Below are 21943 nucleotides of genomic sequence, written 5' to 3' on the forward strand. Positions count from 1 at the left end.
TTGTGCTTAAAAGGCTGGGATATAGCTTCCTTCCCAAAACTCTGAGACTGTGTAAATGCTAGTCATGAAGTCTGAAAATGGAGCGGTGACCACATCTGTCTAGTGAATGGCTCAGTCCTGTGATCTGTGCTGTTTCAAAATTAGCATCTCTTGGGACATGGTTGGCTTTTTGGAGGCATAAACTGTCTGAAAAGCTTAGATGCATTTTAGCTCCCCTTCTGAATTGGTGTTTTGTCCCACAGCAGATCAAACACATTTTGTGTCTTCTAATGAAAGCACTTTTTATTTGTGATACTTTGGCCCTTCTGAACTGCGACATAGCCAATAGATTGGACAGTGTGTTAATAAACAAGTAAATATTTCTTTGAAAACTGAACTTCTTAAAGTGAAGGAAAGTCAGTAGGTCAGACATGAAAAAAGGGAGAACAGTGATTTGAATGAGAGTGCAATACAACTTATGTGGATTGATTCTTGGCTTTAATTCAGATTTCCTGTGTAACCGGGTAGTGTGTAATTGTCTGCATCCCATTTTCCCTGTTTCTGCCTATCTCACTGATAGAGACACTGCAAAAATGTTAATTTCTTGAAGGACTTTTGTTCCGTGTGCAGTGCAAAGTGATGCAAGACTGATTCAGCACTAATAGCAGATGTTGTGATGAGCTGAGATTTTATGCCTCTGAAGGGAAAAGAGTTGCACTTGTGGGAAATGAAGAACCAGTAATAACCATCTTCCACCTTTCAAGCAAACAAAAACCCCACCTTGTTTTTAGTGGCCAGAATATTCATGTGCAAAGCAAGGGTCACACCCTTCACTTGGAAACAGAACATGGACACGAGTCTGAATCCCACATAGCTCAGATGAACATTTCAGCAGCTAAGCTGTTATTGTGAAGAGTGTGAGAGGGCTTCAACAAGAAACTGAGAATCCAGCAAAGCTTTCATCTTAATTGATGTAAATCATGTTAAAATTTCAGTCAACTGTCATTAAAAAAAATCCAAACACACCCCAAAAAAAGCCCTGATTTGTAATCAGGATGCAAATTGCCATTGCTTTTCAGTGGGAAATATGAAAAAAAAAAATCTACAGGGCTATGATAAATAATACATTTGAGTTTTTTTCTGATTTTATAAGTTTCTTATTATGACTTGAACTCCATGATTTATATTTTCTGAGCTGTATGTGATGGTGCTGACCTTTCAGACCAGGTAAAATAACTCATCTTTCAGCTCTGTGATCTCAAAAGATGTGTGAAGGATGTTGAAAGGAGGAACCACACTAACCCTAATGTGGATTTTGCAAGGAAGTGCACTTCTTTGTGACCCAAATATAAACTTGAGCATGCAGTGTCTGGACGTGATGCAGTGAACAAGCTTGGACAGGAATTTATGGCCTCACAGTGGTCTCATTTTATATTCTTCATCTATGTTTGCACATCGTTTTTATTGATACAGAAAGGAGCTCAGTAAACATTGTCATGGCTTCCTGTCCAAGAAAGGTTTTAAACCCACATTTTCTAGCATCAGGGGTGTGGTTTATTCTCATCCTGTTCTAAGCAGTGCAAAGCAGTAAGGTCAGCTGTCTGCCCTACTGAAGAGACAGGATTGAGAAGGAAGTCATATTGCTAATGAACAGATGTCATCCCAAGAGTACCCATGCTTGTCCTGTGACATCTGTAACAGAGGATGTCTTTCTTGATGCATCTGTTCAAGGACGAAGATTTATGTTATAGTTTGCCTGTTAGAAGGACTTCATGAGTCCTTAGCAATTTATTGCAGGGGGTGTGTGTGTGTGCAGGTAGTGACAAGGTCCACATAACGGTTGGGCACTCAGAGATGGCAAGCACCTGCTGATCCCAAGGAGTTAATATTTGTTGACATTGCGTAAAAATAAACTGGCATAAATTATGGTAGAAATAAAGGAGTACTGGGTTTAGTGTCAGAGTGTGCCAGTGTGTTCCTAACTCTGACAATGAGTTTTAATTGTCATGTCAGAATATATACCTCTCGGTCTCCTTCTGTAGGAAAGAAGCCTTCTAAAGCTGCTAATTTGGTGGATGTATTTAGTAATGCTTTGACATGCTCAAAATTTCAGGACATGCTCTGGAGAGCTGCTCAGTACATATGGAGTGGATTGGTGCAGAGTGAAACAGCAATGTGTCATCACTGGAAACTGAAAGCCAGTGCTTGCCCTAAAAGAGCTTCAGTGCAGGCAGTTACTGTACAGGCTTTCCCTGTGCTGTTTCTTTCAAGACTGAAGTCATCTTGAAAAGCACCATATAAACAATGTCTTTCATTTTCATGATCCACTCAGCGATGAATTTTTGGCATTTTTGCATGATCTGTGTAACACTAGCGTTAGATACTTTTTTAGAAAGTTTTGCAACGATGGCAGTGGTCTGTAATGCTTGCTTGAATATGTTATGGCAGTCTTTGTATGGCAAATGCTTGTGTCACTGACATGGCATCCTGTAGAAGTCTCTCGTCTCAGAGAACAGCTTACCCGATGGATCAGGTCTCCCAGGATTTGCAGAAAAGGCTTTTGGGATCAGCTGGCCTGTGCACACTTTGCTTTATTTTCTTTTGGTTGGTTCAGATGGTCCAAATATTTGCAGAACTCCATTAAGTCCTAGTTGGGATGAAGTCATAAGTTCCACTTTCCACCAAGTCATGGAGCCTATCCAAATTAGTGTCAAAGCCTATATAATACCTTGGCTATATTGCAGGCTTGTATAGTATCAAGATCCTGTTTTCACAGCAGTTACATAGTTGTTACTTCAGTGAAGAATGATATGGCCCCTTATAAAGTGCACAAGCTGATGCCTGTTTTTTAATGTAATATTTACACTATTCAAGGAGCTAAAAGAAGGCTTTGCTTTAATAGATTCCTTCAGCTAATGTTTTTCCTTATACAGATGGGTTATTGTTTCCAGCTTTTGATACCTATGCAGATTTATATATTAAAGGGCTTTTTTTTTTTTTTTTTTTTTTTTTTTTTTTTTTTTTTTTTTTTTTTTTTTTCCTGTTGGTTGGTTTTTTTCCCTGCTCTGTGCTCCTGGAGCAAGAGAGAGGTTTTGCCATAATCTTCAAGTTGCCTTGCAGTTTTCTTTGAATATATTAAAAAAAAACAAAACAAGAAAACAAAAACCAAAAAAGAAACCCAGCACCCTGTTTTTGTACCCCACACCACAGATTTAATTGTTTTTTATTTTCAATTCATCTTTCCCTTCTTGAGAGAAAGCCTGGTGCAGCAATCTTTTAGCATAGACAGAAATCACATAATTTAGGCAGTTAAATGTTTGTTTGTTGTCCCCAATTGCTGTGATGTCACAGGTGTGAACGTGACTCTGTTTGAAATGTCACTCAGGAGATTTCTGTAAATAAGTCTAATGACTTCATAGGGCTGTTAAAAAATCTGCATGCTCAAGTATAAATAGCTTTCTGGGACTTCATATTGAAATAGAATGCCAGCTTTTATCTACATTATCATTTATTCTAGCAAAGTAAAACACACGTTGACAACCATAAAATTCTGGTGTGAGCAGGGAGTGTGCAAGACCACAGAGATTGAATTGACTCTTTTGCTTAATATGCTTCCAGACCAAAACAATTTCAGAAAGTGAGGATTGCTTACTGGGGTATCTGTTAAAACTTTATAACCTCATCAGTGTACATCTTCTGTCTGGACTTTAATTCAGGAAAAAAATCTTACACATTGTGTTCCACTGAAACAATTTTTTTACCAGTTTTAATTCAAAGAATAAGACTTACAGACTAAAGAGTTCAGACTAATTTGTAATGAATGGAGAATGGTCAAAAGCAGGATATGCCAAGGACCTTGCCTCATTGTCAAGCTAATCATATATACAGATATACTTTAGGGTATCAGAATCTTCTTGTCATTGGTTTTGATTGTGAGATGTCTAGTGGTTTTGGTTCAGGTGGGAAATTGTTCAGAGTTTTGATTTTTTCTAGTGTATCTATCCTGATGGCTTTCAGTCTGTGCGTTTAACGAAGACATCTAGAAATGTTAGTTGTAGCATTCAAGCATTTATACTTATTTTTCCCCCTAAAGAATCTTAAGGACAAAAAGTATTGTAGCTTATTTTGGAATATAAAGGATGAGTTCAGGCATTGCTTAATTTATGTGTGTTTGTTTCTTTATTTGGAATTCGGAATGGAGGCAGGAGAAATATAGAGAATACATGTATTGACTGTTCTGACAGTATTTTTGTCAGGTGTACTCTGCAAACTGTTGTAGTTGTCACTAGGACTGTTACAATTCTCTGCAAAGAAACATTTCAGAAGGTCACATGAGCACTCTCTGCACTTCAGCTGGATTCCCTGCAGAATGTACTTACTTCATACTTCCAGATAAGCTCCCTATTTCTGTTGTTCTCTTTGAGGATGATAATCTTATAACAGAAAAATAATGCTGTATTTATCTATTGTATGTTTTAATTTACTTTTCCATTGTCAAGGTCATGTATTGATTTTTTTGCAAGGCAGGTTAAGGTCTGCCAAGTGTGAAACTTGTCAGAATTGTCTGCCACTAGATATTATTCTGTACAGAAAAGGGCAGCAAAAGGCAGTCTGCCAAAAACATGAGGTGTGGCCATTCTAATTGGCTGTTGGTAGGGAGTTGCATATTTCTGTAATGCTCTAGTCGTAGACATTTAACATAGATATGGGTTTGTCTGATTCCTGCTTATTGTGGCCAGGAAAGGGAAGTAAAGAAAGTCAGCAGTACTTCTCAGTTAACTTGAGAAAGATCACCTTGTTATTAATTGCACCATCTATTATCATGAGGTGGTACATGGTGTGTGCCAACATTTGTTGATATAGTTGGTATCTCTTACCACTTTGCCAGCCTTTAATACTTTTGTATGATTCTTTGTATAATTCTTCAGCTCTTAGCTGTTCAGTTGGGTGCAAGGGATTAATAAAGACTTATGACCTGTGCTGTGTGACATGACATTGGTCTGACACGTGTCTGCACTGCGGTCCTTCTCTAGATGAGGACAAAGCTGTTTTGTCAGTGTCATGAATGGAGATGCTCCTTCAGTTTACATGTTGAAAATCCAGTGGAAGGAAGAGAGGGGAAGATCCAAATCTCAGTCAAGACTTTGTTTTTAATTCAAAATATGAAGATTTTGAGTTGTGCAGAATTGTTGTTGTGTGTTGGTATGTGCCCTGGCAGGAAATTGTCAGGTAGCAAGGTGTTTTCTGAATGTGGCTCAACAGGAGGCATGTAGAGCTATTTCTCGTCTCTAAATGGTGGAATAGCTGAGGTACTCTGATAGACCTACACTTTTAATTTTGTTGTGTATATCTTCCAGGGTAGTTTTTCTAGTATTAGTAAGCTTTCATGCCCAGAAAGCATTGGCAAGATGCACACAGCCTTCATACACCTTTGGTCATCCTTAGGGTGAGTTGAGTGGTGCAATCTCTTACCATATGCTAGGAATGTTTGTATTAGTTACTCTTGGTTTATAATGGGAGATGAGGATCCTGGAAAGCAATCCTCATGTTACCAGTGACTTACACCTATGTAGAAATAAATATACTCATTAGAAGGAAATCTAATTTCCTTTGAGCAGTCAAGGAACAAAAAAGAAGTGGTTCCTTGGGTCAGTGTAGGTCTTCTTTTAGAAAGTTGATTGAGATTAGCCTACTGAAGATGATTTCAGGTAGATTACATGGGAGGTAAGGAGATAAGGATTAATACTGCTCCTACTGTAACTGAGGGGATGCTTTTGTGCTCCTTTGGGGATGTTCTGAGATTTTGCTTGACTTTACATGATATGGTAGGATTAGGACAGGATAGAAGAGAATGTTTCTGTTGGAGGGACTGACAACATTCACCTACTATAACTGCCTGACCAGTTCAGGACTGATCAAATTAAAGCAAGCAGTTAAGGACATTGTCCAAATGCTTCTTAAATAATCAACAGTCTTGGGGCATCAGCCACCTCTCTAGGGTGCCTTTTCCAGTGTCTGAACAACCTCTTGGTAAGGCAATGCTTCCTAATGTCCGGGCTGAACCTGTTTTGATTTATCGCATCAAAATAATACAGTCTTTATAGTCTTTTCAGGTTTTTTTTTTTCTTTTTTTCCTCCATAGCAAATGCTAAAGCCCTTTGTTGGTGAATTCCACTATTACCATAACAGTACAGAGACCAAATAATTTGTAAGATCTGTCAGTATAAAGAAACAAAAGGTAAACTTGCTATCTGTAAATGGGCTATCCTTCCACTTGAAATATAATATGTTTAAGGACTGAGGTTTGCTGCTTAGATGCCAAAGATAACTGTATCTCCATCAAACTTTATTATTCTGCATTCAGTAATCTGAGCTGAAAGGGATTCCTTTTATCTGACATACCATGGTGGCAGTGCTAACTTTAGGCTTTCAGAAATGTTTATAATAAATGCTACACATCCATGTACATTGTACAAGACTATGGGGGAGACAACACAGTAAAGAGCAGAGCAATGAAGAATCCCAGGTGGTTTGTGAGTGGCTTTCATCCTGTAAAGTCATCTTGTGTAACTTTGCCTAACTTTCTGTTTCAGGAACAAGAAGATCCTAATAAGCTTGCTACCAGCTGGCCAGACTACTACATTGACCGCATCAATTCCATGGCAGCAGTAAGTTACCTCTCCTGCTAAACAGGGAAGATTTCCTACCACAGGGATGTGTTCCTTTAGGAAGAAGTCCTCAAGGGAGAAGAATGATAGCACAAAGGCATAACTTATTTAAAATAGACTTACAAAAGAAGAGTATGGGGATTAAGAAAAAGCCCTGCTCTAGCATTACATTATGTTAGAAAGCACTATAAATATGTCCATTTTTATTTCTACGATATTGAGGACTGAAGGCAACCAAATTAGAGTCTGAAATAAAAATTGAAGAGAATATTTGATGAATCAGCAAAATACAACTATTTAAAAACTAGGTGAAGTTTTATTTTGTTGTATAGTTTCAAGTTGATTTGTAACCAATCTACAAAATAACACTTGGGTTCTTAGTGTAGTAGAAGAATTAAAGAAACAGTAGTTGTTTATAGAAGATAATATAAGAGTGCATAAATAAAAGAGCATAAGGCCATAACACCTTAGACATAAGATAAAAACAAGGCAAGAATGTATTTGGGAAAAACTTTTTTTGATCATCCGTGTTGAATAGTTGTGTAGTGTGTCTCTTCCCCTGAAACATCCAGTAAAGCTGGTCACCAGCAGAATCAGAGCATCTGCATATAGTGTTCACTGATCTCCTTTGATTTGGTAGATTTTACATTTTTAAATTTGATTCTTTTACTGAATTTGTAGTGAAATTTTTCCTCCAATTACTCATGTGCAGTGTCTACTCAGCTTTAGTTGATGGTTGTGCAAAAATTATGATAGAGTTCTGTTTCTAGCCTCTTAGGTAGTACACATTGCTTGTTTACTTATGCTTTTATTTTAGATTCCTGAAGGCTTCTCTGTGCCTTTTGTATTGTCATTATGAGCTATAAAATCATTTCATAAAACTAATGTCTTAATGGATGCTAAATGTGGCAGCAATGATGTATTTGTCAGGTAAAATATGTCTTGCCAAGTAAAACAACCTAAGATTTACAAGCTATAATAACTCACTTAGGAGGATAAAAGAAAAGCTGCTTTCTACTGAGAGTCATGAATAAACAAAACTATCACCTTCCTTCATGCTATATTTTCATGGGGCAGAGTAAGGGAATAGAAAGAATATGACTTATTTTTAGAAGAGACATTGAGCTTTAGTGGCTGGCATGACACTCTGCTTTGATTTCCTGACTGAACAAATTCACTCTACAAGGGCCATTAAGGAAAAAAAAAAAAATTAGCGTGAAACCTTGCAGTGTTACTGAGCCAAATACTTCTGGAAGGATTTGATCCAAGGCCTCTTGAATCTACTGAAATTTTTCCATTGATTTCAGTGACTTTTGGATTAGTCTTTAAATGATCTTGATGTAAACTTGGAGTGAATATGTATACACCACTGTTACAAATCTGGAACAGCTCCATGGAATGAGGCTATATTTTGGCCTATGTTTCTAATTTTAAACATGTTTTAAGAGCACCAATAAACACCAGCCCTGGTAATGTTGTTTGCATGCCTGAATGCCAATGCCTGAATGATTGATAACCTTTTATTTGGCTTCAAGACTCATGATTCACTCTTATGCTCAAGGTGTTGAGAAGACACACTGGGGTTAAAACCCCTGCTTCTGATTTACCATTTGGTTGCTTAATTTTTCAGCAGGTGAAACCAAGTTGACTCGATTTTGCTGAAATTGTATCAGTGGAAAACTGGAGGAATCCAGCTAAGAATCAGCTCCAACACACTTTAAAAGACATGTTCTGTTCATTATTATTTAAACCTCTGAGATTTCTAACTTTCAAACAGTTATTTTTGGGTCCCATATAATTTCAGTTCTAAATTTAGTGGTGGTTTTTTGAATTTTTTTTAACTGCTTCTAAGAGGGGTTGACTTTGAAGCTGTGAAAGAAAAGCATGTTTCATGTTGCTTCCTAACAATGTCTAGTGTATTACAGTTTGTGTCTCTTGGGCACTATCAGGTATTGCAATATTTTAATTAGAAATATTGCAAGAAGTTTTGGAGCTGAAGTGGTAGTAATAATCACAGAAATGTTAGTTTAAAATGCCTTAAATCCTGCTTTTAATGAAATTTAACTTTGCATCTCCTGTGGATTTGTCACATAAGAATCTTTTCATATTTGTCTTTCACATCCTTTTTTATGTCCTTTTATTTAATTATAAAGTCCTTTTTAAATATATATTAGCTTGGCAAGTATGTTCCTCCTACTTGCAGATTGAGTGGAAGCGGCACCTTTTTTGTGCTGATATCATTAGGTATCTTTCTGTGGATTTCAGCGGGCCAGGGCTCCTGTACTCAAGGATCACTTTCTCAGAAGCCCTGCTGTATCTGCCCTTCACAGATTATGTTTGAGAGCAATGTGGTGATTCCTGACATGTTTGACATTCCCTGCTTGTAACCTTAGACCACTATGTTAGGAAGCACTTTAGGTTACAGATTCCTGATCCAGTTAAAAAAACCGTGCATTTTATGTATGGTTCTCTTCTCACTATTGTTTCTGTTGCTATGACTTCTGAGATTTTTACATATTTTAAACCATCTCTTTACTAGTGTACAATTCACAGCATGTGGAGGCTCTGTCCCAGACTCCAGGTAGCCTGACTGGAAGGCAGTGGTACACTGTCTTCTGGACCAGTCATTAAGACAAAGGGACAGCTGCTAATCATGTTTAATTTAGAAAGCAAAGCCTCCAAATCTGTCTAGTCCCCTGATCTCTACGTGCTATAAATGATACTGGCGATGGGGACAGGGTGCATGCCCACAATAGAAGACTGTTTCCATTATCAATGTCATTGTCATCTGCTGATTCATCAAAACACAGAAATTTCTTTTCTTAAAAATACAGCAGCTGCCCTGTTATTATAACATGTAAAGAAATGTCCCTGGGCTCCTCCTGCCCTCCTTGCCCCATGACACTACTCGGCAGCACAAATAAACATAACTCGCACTTTCCTGGGGAGGAAAAATTCTGACAGCATTGTGTTGCTTTTATGATCTTGGCTGTGGATACATTTTCACAGAGAGACTTTCAGGTGAGCAGTAGTTGAAAATCCAGCTTTTCTGGAGAGGTGGCTGAGTCGAGATTGTGAGATGGGTCAAGATTAATGAATACAGACGTAACCAGGCCCTTTTCCTTGATTCAGAAAACATTTATTTAAGGCAGAGCAGCTTCACAGGAGGTTAAAAACATATCTTTCAGCAGAATTTAGCAGGTGGATGATAAATTTCTCCTCTAAGTTAGATGGCATATCTGTTACTTTAAACTTACTTGCATAAAAGTTCAGTTTTTTTAAAGTTGCATCTATTCATAATTTACTATTTATAATTTTTTTCAATTAAATTCATTCTAGTATTAATTTATTTTATTAGTTTAACCTTAATGTAGTTAGAGATGTGGTGCAGCTTGAATTTCAACTGACTATAATGAGAAGTCAGAACATCCAGGATGCTTTTTCGCTCTTCATTCTTTTTCTTTCTTACCTTTTCCATTTCACATGTGTGAAGCTATGAAACAAAATTAGGTCTGTTATACAGTGTATTGTTGATGCTGGTTTATGCCTTTTCCTTCTTTTTCTCTCTCTCTCCTCTCTCTCTTCCCCACATGCTGTCATCATGGTCTTTGTATTTTCCTTCCCAGTAGTTTTGGGGAATGAGTAGCCATTAGGATAAGGTGTGGGGAAAAATTTGTGCTTTTAAAAAAACTAAAATATTTCATTTTAAGTGGAGCCAAAATTTCAAAATTTCTTATGCTGACTAAAGCTTTACATATAAAATTCCACATGAATGATTGCTTTCACAAATTCTTTAATTTTTTTAACTGGCAAATTAAGTAAATAGATGCTGTACTTTCTGAGGTGATGCACTTGATCTAGAAAACTTCAAATATACAAAATATACTTACAAAAAGAGCCCCCGGTATACGCTATCTTCTAGGCAACAGAAGAGGACCTGGCACTAATTTGCTTCTCCTTCCTAGTAGTTTGGTTAACTGATAGCAACTCTGCCTCCTGAGCCCAGCAGACATTAGTCCTCGAGTGCAGTTTGTGCTTCAGGAAAGCCATTCATCAGTCAGCCCTGTGAATGAAATCCAACCTCAAATAATGACAGTTTCCTCCCCTCTGTCTCCCAGGGACAGTTATGTTTTTTATAACTCTTGCTGAGAAAGCCATTTCACAATGCAAACCCAGTCTCTTTAGTGAGGGCATGAGGATTTGAATTCCTGGCCATTCACAGGAGTAAGAAATGAAGGGCTCTTGGCTGCCTGCAGCTTTAGAAAAGGGGTTTTCCATAATCACCCTCTGTTGTAAAAGCAGGATTATTTGTATTTGTTTCATTTGGAAATGGGCCTTTTTCACTCTGAACGAAGAACTGTTGAGCACCTTCCTGCCATCCATTTGCTTTCCCCTGCAGTGGCTCAGAGGAGAAATTAAGCAATTGGAGGAACGGGAACTTTTCAAAGGAGCATTTACGGGCCAAAGGAAAGATGACCAGATGGGCTGTCACCCAAGAAAATACAAATCAAGCCCCAAATCACACCCGAAGACTTTGCCATCCATAATGCCTGTTCAGGATTTCTGTTTATTTTTCAAAGAGGGGGATCATTTATGGCTTGGCTTAAGAATTTCAATTTATGTTTCTGGCTGTCGGGGGATGCTGGCAAAAGATAAAACATCATCAGCTCATTTTCCATCAGTAGCGCTCTGTCATTCCATTAGGGCAGGAAATAGCTTGCTCTGTGACTGAGTGAATTTGACTTTAGCATGGATCAGAGAGAGGACCCCTAGAGTTCAACACATCTCCCCATGCCAGCTGTTCAGCATAAGACAGCAACGGCGTGCAGCCAAATGGCCACCCTCAGGATCCGACATGTGTTGGCATCACATGACTTGCAAAAGCCAGCGGTGGGAGCCCTTCCAAGGGAAGTGAGGTGTTGGGCTGGTGGCGAGGATGGAGGAGGTTAAAGGAGGTTCCGGTGAGAGAAAGCTTTTCTTTGGTGCTCGCTAAACAGTAAAATAAAGACTGAAATATTTTGCTGTGGTAAGCCATAATTGTAGCTACTCAGATTCCACCACAGAGAGGTACAATATCAGATCCCTGATAGATGATACTAGTTTAATTGGGTTATTCATTTGAGAAGGGGTTCAGAGCTGCTTTCCAGATACCACTGAATGATATCCACAAGAACTCCTGCCAAAAAGAGAGTAATTTATCCTCTCATTTTACAGTCTGAGCAACTAAGAAGACATGGCTATAGGCTAAGAATTTCCAGCATTAAGTCTTGACTTTTTCAAAAGACACACATGGGACTTGTGAGCCTGAGTGATATATGCAAAGAGCACTGCAGAGTCTTGCTTCACATGACAAGGTTGCAGTGGTGCTGAGTGTAAATCTGCAACCCTAATTTTCTGATACACCTCTTTTTAAAAGATTTTATCTGACTTTGAGAACCATAATTTTTTGTGTGTATTCTACTTATTGTCTCTCGCCTTAATTTGCAGTCTCTCACAGCAACTTCAGTTCTAGTTGACTGCAAGCTCTAGTATTTTCAAGCTGCATATGGGGGCGGGGGGAAATCTAGGCTTCGTGTGTTTCAGATTACTTGTTAAAAAAAGGGATGAAGATTTTCATGATGCTCCAGCTTTTTGCAGTAAATGGTCCTATTTAGTAATGGAAAAGTGTATAGGGAACACAAGTATCTTAAAACAGGTGATGTACTTTGCATGGGGAAGAAAAGTCAAACTTGTATATACATAAAATGTAATTCAGGGTACTTGCAGGCTTTCTAGTCACTTGAAGAAGATTTTATGCTTTGAAACCTGACACATAAGTCTGGTTTGGTTTTTTTTCCCCCTCCACCCCAAATCCCTCCAGTCATGTCACTCTAATAAAAGATATTGCCTCTCCCTACAAACTTTGCCTCACACGTCCATACATCACCACAGCAGATTGCTGCTCTAAATTAGGTACAGTTTTCTGCAGGCATACTGGCAACTGTGATTTTTGGGGGGTAATCTGAGAACCCTAGTTTAGCCAGTGTGGCAAAGTGATATGCTGCTGCCAGGTCTGCATGAGCAGCCTCATCTGGATTCAGTTTTGTAGCTGAGGCGCTGCTTTCCTAGTGAGAGGTCAGCAGGCACCTCTGCATGTGTTGATGGGATAGTTGTTTTTCATAATTCCTGACCTGTCTCTTAGCTTGCACGCAGCTCAGGCTTTCCTAATTGCCACCTTCTTTTGTGAACAGATGCAGACTCTGTACGCTTTTGATGAAGAAGAAACAGAAATGAAAAATAAAATAGTTGAAGACTTGAAGACAGCTCTGCGGACTCAGCCCATGAGGTAATGTTGTTTGCCTTTCATCACAATTCACTGCCTCCCAACGATCAGATGTGACACTGCCAAGAGTGGCAAGGACAGAAACCTCATTGTCCCACCTCACACAACCCTCTCTGAAATTTCAGACAATCCTCAGAGTGCCCTACAGTCCCCAGTCTGAGCCTGCCCAGTTAGGAGGCTACTAAAACATGTAGTTTCAGAAAAATAAAAGACAAAGTCTACTGTGAAAAATCTATGGCAGATATTTGCAAACACAGGTAATGACTGTGAAGATCAGATTTTAGTCTTCATAGCCCCCTGCACATCCCATGTAATTTGATTCACATTGGGCAAAGTCTCAGCCTCTACTCTGAACTTTGAATTCAAGCTTCCCCTTATCTTTAGTAATGTGAACTGTTTAGTACAAAGCAGCTAATCCATCTGACATCACCTGGTTTGGCATTCTTCCCATTCTGTGTTGTATCTGTGGCATAGAAAAATGTAAAGAGACTTTATTGTGTACTGTCTTTGAAGGTAAGGTCATCTTTCTTTTTCTGGGAACAAAGCTCTAAACAATAACAAACTAACTAGCACAGAAACCTTTTGAATTTAACACTTGGAAGAGCAGTGTGGAGAAACAATAACTTTAGTTGATATGATTTCAGGAAACACTCAATCAAAAAATTCTGAATTATTTTTATATTGGCCAAATGCTTTTGCACCCATGCCATAAAGTCATAGTTTCAGAGAGCTTCAGTAACCAAATACAGTTCTCTTTTGGGGAGGGGATCCTAATGAAACAAATGAAATAAATAAGTAAAAACAATCCAGAAAATAATCCCAAAGAATTTTCATTGCAGTTACTTCGACTTGAAGTGAAGATTTTTTTGGGACTTCTTGCAGAGCTAAGTGCTGATTGTGATTTTCCCTTTCATAATCTTAAAAAAAATTGACTGGTTTTTACCTCCTGTTTATTTCCTGTTTTGATGGGCATTAAGGGAGCACAAAATCATTCTGGTGCTCCTCAAGCATAAAGATTTATCAGGCTTTGGAATTTTACAGGTGGGTAGAGTGAATGCTTTTAACGTGGAAGCAGAGAAGTTGTAGCCTTTACTGAGACCTAAGTCAAGAGTGACTGTTTGAGGCTCTCTATCACTGTCCTGAAGCAGAGAACACAGAAAAATGCAGCTGGACTCTATGTTAAAATGGAAGCTAAGGCAACTGTCAAGCTTCCAACTCTCTCCAGGCTTTTAAACCAAAGTCATGTGCTGTTGAGACTTGATATAGCAAAATTATTGCATTGACGTGGAGCTGGTTTGATGATTGCTCTGTGAGGGTGACAGCTTTCATTGAATGTAGCCACAGCAGCAGGGCCTCTTTGCTTTGTCCAGCTGAGGCTCTTTGGTGGCCACTATTGGTTGTTCTGCTGTGTCATTTTGAATAGACAGCCAAAATCCTTGTTGAGGACAAAGCAATAGAGAAGAAGAAAGAACAATGAGCATTTGAGCAAATTCTTTTGCTCAAAGCCTTGCAGGATTTTTCTTCTCCAACCTGTATTGCATCTGCTGGATCCCCTTGACAACAGCCTGTTGCTTCATCTGTTTGTAATAACCCTGAAAAGCACAAGCATCTATGGGCTGCCCTATAAAGTCTTCTCAATAACTGGCGATGGTTATGGGGCTTTTTTTTTTTTTTAAAAAAAAAAAAAAACCAGTTAAACCAAGCCAAATTTTGAGTTAAGTCCTGTGTCTCAACTAATTTCCAGCGACTCAATTCGATAGATGCCAAATGGGCTGCATGCCAGTGCCTGATCAACAAGCCAATTTCTTCTTGATGGAAAGGTTGCAGTAGAGAGGCCCTCAGCTCCATCAAATCCCTCTCACAAGCAGTATGATACCTCAGCCTTCAAAATACTAGTCTTTCTAGTTTAATTTGGATATCAAATCGTGTTTTCTTTGCCACTTCTATTCATCAGGCCTCTGAAGAAAACAGAGACCTAAATTCACACAGGATGAACTGTCTGGAATCCCTTTGTGATAGCAGGTTACACAGGGGCTCTGACAGCTTACCAATAGGCTCCTCTGCTTGAATTCTCTGAACCAGAGGGATCAAAAGAAGAAAAATACATGCATTTGGCTCTCTGTTTTATTTTACTGTAAACTGTGTCTCTTCTAGTAGATAATGCAGAGTAATTACCAAGCTCTGTCTCTATTCCAACTCACCAGTTCTAACAGTAAAAAGTAAAGCAGACCTATCCAAACTCAAGTTCCTATCCTCTTTGTAGAAAATGGGATAGGAGTATCCTTGGGGCAGTTTGTGGTCCCCTTTGAGCAAGTGCACCTTGTCTGGTATCTAGGAGCTGCCCAAAAATAATAAATCTACGTTATGTCCTAGTGCAAAGGAACAATCCCAGCCACAGAGAACAGAAATGCTACATCTGCATCTTGTAAAGAAACACATTTTCTCTCAGGTTTGTAAAAATTCAGAACTATAAGCAATTGTGATGACAAACTGTTGGGCAGAAGCAGTGGGAGAAGAGCTTTTCATTTGGTATTTGAGTGTCTGAACCTCCAAAATGGAGGTTCAGAAGTGAGCAAAAGCAAAAACTTAAAAGGGACTGGGAAAAAAATTGCTTTTTGGAGCCCTTGAAAAATACCTCCTTTAGTCTGAGTCATCACTGATTCCTTTTACTGTCTGCATTTCTCCTTTTGTTGTATTCAGATTTACCTCCTGCCATTTTTTGTTTGATTTAGCAGTGTTGCATCTGGGTGCATACTGAAGAGGATCATTTATGCAACCAGCAAGCAAAATCCATGATGCTGAATTTTTCAGCAGTTCAGTAGTTATTAGGATTGATTATGTGTGCCCCCTGGTTCAAAAACTAATGCTGCAGGGAAGTGTAGCCTTGCCTGTTAACAGGGTGGGGGCATCCTGCTGTCTGCACACCCACAGCATATGATCTTTCTGTCTTTCCTGAGCTGGATCAAGTCTTACAGGGAAGCTGTACCCCCAACACTTGGAATCCATCAGTGGGTCAGTTCCTCTTTGGCCATCACATCTGTATTTGGATGAAAGGTTTATTGTTAGAGCTAGCTAACTCATTCTGATCTGCACTCTCTAAAACTTGAAAGGCAAAAAGGTGCCCTGCCTTTTAAAGTGTGCTAAACTGGTCAAGTGAGAGTCTGAGGTGAGGTTAGTCTTTAATTTGCTTGTTTAGCACCTACTAAAACACACTCTGCTTTATTTACATTTCAGTATTTGAATGTGTTAGCCAGAATGCATTGGCAAATATGTTTAACTTTACACCTCCCAGTCTAGAACAAGACCTTACTTTGCAGCACAGAGCCTGTGTAGGACAGGAGTTAGTTACACATGTGCTGTGTACTGTGTACGAGAAGGTTCTTGACTTATATAAGTTGACTTGGCTGTTGCACATACACACAGATACCTGCACAGAGGCAGACAGATGCACAAACACCAACAGTGTGAGGATTGTGACTCTCGGGCTGTCGGCTAAACTCCCACTTCTTTTTCTACCTTCCACACACATTTACTCCACACCTCCCCACACCGAACAAATCCTCATACTGAGAGTATCTGTTGGGCCAGGAACTGCTTTTGCCATTTATTTACCTCCCCCAGCATGGTTTCTAGCTTTTCTGGAGAATAAGGAACAAAGTGTTTAGAAAAAGGAAGATGAAAATTATAATTTGATTCCTGCTCCTGATTGCAGCTGAAATAGAAGGGTGCTTTCTTGCTGTTGAGTAACACAACTCACTGTTTGCTCTCTGGGCTAGGAATAGTACAGGAAAGTCCCAACATTGTTTTAAATTATGTCATTAATCAAGTTTTGTGACACACACTGCTTTCCAGCGCATGCCTTCTTTTTGCAATGACCTCATCCTAAGAGTCCTAGAAAAATTGCACTGCCAGTGAATTTAGTGAGAGTTTGTACTTAACTGGGACAATGTGACTTTTGTGCATTTACCTTTTTATTCACATAGTCATCAGAGCATGCAAAGATACATGAAAATTGTAGTGTCTTGCTTGTCTTGTCATAAGATCGTGTGTCCAATCCCAAAGCACATTTAGGGGACCCTTTGTTCTGCTGCTTCTTATGATGTTTCCATCAGTATTGCTCTGTAACTTCAGGAACATATTCATCCTAAGTCTTCCCTCAGCCCTGGAAGTTCAAAAAACAGGAAAAAAAAATAGCGTCTTTCCCCCAACCCCCAAAAGACAGAGGGAACAGATAAAGTATAGAACAGAACTTTGAAGTTAAGGAGGAGAATTTAAAGTAGCCCCTCTATAACTCCACTCTTTATAGGTCCAGGGAGTTGATCAGAACTCATTTGCATAATTGTTTAGTAACATGCCGAGTTTCTGCTTATTTTTTTCCAAATAAATCCTTTGCAGCAACTCTTCTAGCTATGAGTGCACTTGTTTCAGTCTTTCTCAAGGTAACAGCTAAATGCATTGTAGAAACTTAACTAAATCTGAATCTTTCTGTAATCAGTTTGAATAACAAACTGCTTTGGCTGACTTCCTGGTGCACAATGTTGATGCTGCTCTCGAGCCTGGTGAGACTCAGTCTTTTACTCCTATGATTTGTTAGGGTAGACAAAATGATGCATGCACAGAATGTGCAAGCAGAGCTTGCAAAGTTGGCAGATTGTTTTAGCAGGGTTCAGTTTAATCATGTTTTCATTTTTGGTGTGCACATGTTCCTGTGTGTGCCCTTACTCTGATAGTCACTTGGAAATCCAGTTTTTAACGAAACCCAAACATTAGACCGAACCTTTGTTGAATGAACCAGGCTTTTCCATATTTCTGGTCAAATTGCTGGCTCATGTAAACTGAAAGTTGGCAAATCTATCAGCATAGTGAGTGTAGCTTTCAGGTAGACTCTGAAAATTCCTTTATGGTGTGGAGTGTAACCATCAAAAGACCACACATGTGTCAAATCCATATTATCCAGAGAAATATAAGTATGGCTTGGGTTTCTCTTGCTGGTACAGGGACATGAATGGAGACCACTGAAATTTGGTCATTCAGTATGGTGCTTCTATTATTACTGATTATAAGTAACAGCATCTCATGGACAGAAAAAGAAAGATGTTACATTAGGTAAGAAGAGGGACTGGGTAAAAGTGCAACGACAGAATTTCAGTACTTTTAATTTGTTACACAGTTGGCAATTGTTAGAATTGTTAGAATTGTGGCAATTGTTAGTGGGAATTGTTGTTCAATTGCTTGAAGTGTCTTTCTATATTATGCTGTTCAAAGTGTGGCCATGGACAAATCATTGCTGGTGTACCTTTTTATGACTGAAAATCGATGTACATGGCTTTGCATTCAGATATTCCAAAAACTGTACCTACCTGAGCAACATGTTAGAGGAGGCAAACAATGTGATGTAAGGGAAATTATTTGCAGCCCTTTCCATGTCTTTGAATCCCCATTTTTAATCCTGGGAACTTCAAGCAAAACATTGCTAGAATGATTGGTTTGAACTAACTTATCAAATTCCATCCTTTTGTAGTGATTTGTCCTGAGGGCTGTTTGGATGGTCTAAATTGACCCATCTGGATTTTTTAACCCTTGTTTTCAACAAAAGCGGAGGAGCCTTTACCATTTACAGAAGCACATGCCCCTTTTAAATATAACATGTTCCTACATATAGGTCATGGGATTGGAGTATGAAGGCAGTATGGCTGACGAACAGAGTGGGAATGAGTTCTCCTTTGTCAGTGTGCCCAAATCCTGGAGGTGGAACCTCTAAATAGTATTGGCTGAAAGTTAGAGCTAAGCCTAAAAATGGTTTTCAAGGTAATCTGAACTCATAACTAAAAGTGTGGTGACAAGTCTGTGTGTTGGGTGTATTAGCACGTATGTAAGATGGAACAATTCAAAAGAATCCCTTCGGCCTTGAAAATGCAGCAGCTGTTGAGGTGAACCACAGCAGTGTTTGGTGGTAACTGCAACAAAGAACACAGAGACCAAACAGAAGTGTAAGATGATAGCATATAATTACCCTGAAACTATGTAACACACCATTATTAGCTGGAATGTTTTCTCTCTTGGTTTGTTTGCTTTGTTTTTCTTAAATACCTGGGAATTGTTCTGTGAATTTAGGCTGAAAACTAGCCAGCTTATAAGGATCTGTGGTTGAATAATGTGGTGTCTTTTGAATAAAGTGCCTTTGGTCTGCTTTCCTTGTTTTTCCTACTTGTTTTTTTGGTTTTTCTCTTTTCAGGTTTGTGACCAGGTTTATTGAGCTGGATGGCCTGAGCTGTTTGCTGAACTTCCTGAAGAGCATGGACTATGAGACCTCGGAGAGCCGCATCCACACATCCGTTATAGGGTGTATCAAGGCACTGATGAACAACTCCCAAGGACGGGCTCATGTCCTGGCCCATCCTGAAAGTATCAACATCATATCCCAGAGCTTACGGACTGAGAACATAAAGACCAAGATTGCTGTGCTGGAGATCCTAGGAGCTGTTTGCTTGGTACCAGATGGTCACAAAAAAGTCTTGCAAGCCATGCTTCACTACCAAGTCTATGCTGCAGAAAGGACAAGATTCCAGGTAAAAAGAGGATTCCTTGACAGAAATACCCACAATGAGGAATCTCTGCTGGGAGTGATTTTGAGTGTATATATTGCGAATTTGCTAAGTAGTAAAAAGGCAATATTTATAATTTTTCTTTAGGAAGGGAAATTCCTCAAATAGGTTCTTACTGTATGTGTATATTTATAGACATATTGCTTGTCATTAATAATAAAATTGCGTATCTTTTGCCTGAAAATGGAGATTTCCTTTGCTAAATGAAAGCTGATTATCTGCTCATACTCCAGCTTGATGGCATTTCTAGGATGGTAATGATTTTTTCTGTCCCAGAAGCTGAAGCCACAGAATTTCAGGAGTCTCTGTCCTGATTTTAAATCCTTAATTTAGTAATGAAAGAATTGTGGATTAAATAATGGAGATGAAGAATTACATTATGTATAGTGGAGGCACTTCACTTGCCTCTTAGTAATCAACTTGTGAATCGTCATCACTTAACAATTGCTGGCTCAAATAATTCCCATTCAGACCACAGAAGAGAAATGCATTCTCAGACACCTTGAAGTAGGTCAGTGACAGGCTTTTATTGTGGGAACTACTGGCTGCTACTATAATGTTCCTCTTCCCAGTGAACTGAGCACCTTTACCAAAAGACAGTGGAGAATCTGTTGTGGTGTGTGAACTGTGGCTCCGTAACTTTGGGATAATCTAAGCCATTTACTGTCCTTCCTTAGATAAAATCATTAGAGTTGTGTTGTGCCAACAGGCCGGGATCCCAATGCCTGACAGTCATTATCTCCTACCTCCTTCTCAGCTAATGGATTTTAGGCCAATAAAATAGTGAATGGGGAAACAGTCTGTGCTGATGGACAATAGCTGCTAATGTTTGTGTTAGAACCAAATACCCTATAGGATTCACTGACTGTGACTCAGACCTGGGACAGGGATGCAGGAGATCTTGATTTGGTATTAACCTGTATTTGGCATTGTCAGGTCCATCTCTTGATGTGCACTGCCTCATTTGCATTGCTTGTCTATTCAGACTTGATGTGTGTCTTCGATATTCAAGTGTGACACATATGATGTATGGCTCCAGAAGTGGGGCTTTTCAGCCTCAGTTGGAAGCTCTTGAGGCTACTTCAAGCCTCAATAGAGAAAAATCATAATTACAGTAAAACTTGGAAGGTGAAGAGATTACAGCTGCAGTCATAAGAATGTGTCACCATTCTTTAGTACAGGAGGAGGATAGGAATGAGCAGTTCAGGTGCAGGAAGTAAGCCATGTACATGAGCTATGATGTGGGGATTATCGGGTACTACCTATGGAGGAGAAGGAAAACATTTAAGTCAGTTTGTTCTCTAGTAATTAGCCAAAATAAAGAAACCTTCCTGAATTAATATGACATTCTTTTATACCTGGGAGACAGGTGGGGATAACTTGAGCTGCTTTAGAAAATGCAGTAACTCCTAAGTCTGACTGCACTTGTGGTCCCATGTTAACTTGCCCTTACTGGACCAATTGACTCTGCTTAATAAGCCCGTATGGGACAGATGCTGAGTTTACCCTAGTCAAGTGTTCTCCCTCTCTCTCTCTCTGTTTCTGTGTTGATTTAAAAGTTACTGAATAACTGAGGTAAGTCACTGCTAGGTAAAATGTGGTAGCTTTTGAGGAATCTGGTGGAATGATTTGCAGGTGCTTACCAGTCTCTTACACTCGTGAAAAATACTTTGCCTAAATGCTGCACTTGTCAAAATACTTTTCCATTTCAGGAAAAAATGAAGGATAAATGGATACTCTCTTTTATTTCTCAAGTAAAACAAAACAAAACAAAAAACAAAAAAACCAAAAAAAAAGCCCCACCCAGCCCCCAAAATGATTTAGCAGAAGGAATGTGTTCTTGTTTGCAATTACTAATACTTGTGTTTAGAGACTGAAATGGGATTTTCCGCTATACTCAGCAATAGCTTGAATTTAATTTTGAGGAGGCAAGTGTTCATCCAAAGACATTCGTCATCCATCTCCAGTTATTCTTCTAACATAGAGAGTGGGGATTTTTTAAATCCTGAGGAAAAAAATGTGGTCATGGTCTTTCTTATGTTTTAGAGGAAGTTTCTCTGATACTCTAGCTCTTAAAATTAAGAGTGTTCCATCTCTTTGCCTCTTGCTCTCCTGCACCTCTGTCTCAGAATAGTTTTGCTGCTTATTGTCAGGAAAAGCATCCACTGTAACTTTAATATGGGAAGCCATTTTAAAAGAAGGATGAGCTGAAAGTGCTTGTTCTTTATGTTTCCTGTAAGCTTCAAAGATTACAGATTACTACATTCAAAGATGTAGTGTACAATGAAAGCCTTTGTCTATCCTCTTTTAATCCTAATCCTGAATGTAATCTTTATAACCCAGAGTTTGCAAGTATCTGAAGAGATCCT

At 39.0% G+C, this 21943-nt stretch overlaps 1 protein-coding gene across 3 annotated transcripts in view; it reads left to right on the forward strand.

The window, feature by feature from the left end:
* Positions 1 to 21943, forward strand: part of DAAM2 (dishevelled associated activator of morphogenesis 2) — a 202651-nt gene that overhangs the window by 118449 nt on the left and 62259 nt on the right. For all 3 annotated transcript variants that reach the window (XM_041404353.1, XM_041404352.1, XM_041404354.1), the window contains 3 exons: positions 6573 to 6647; positions 12878 to 12972; positions 19205 to 19538. In XM_041404353.1, coding sequence (XP_041260287.1) covers positions 6573 to 6647; positions 12878 to 12972; positions 19205 to 19538 — 504 coding nt within the window. The remainder of the gene's footprint in view (positions 1 to 6572; positions 6648 to 12877; positions 12973 to 19204; positions 19539 to 21943) is intronic.

This window comes from Onychostruthus taczanowskii, unplaced genomic scaffold, assembly GCF_017590055.1.
Source record: "Onychostruthus taczanowskii isolate IOZ18803 unplaced genomic scaffold, ASM1759005v1 scaffold21, whole genome shotgun sequence".
Taxonomy (NCBI): Eukaryota; Metazoa; Chordata; class Aves; order Passeriformes; family Passeridae; genus Onychostruthus; species Onychostruthus taczanowskii.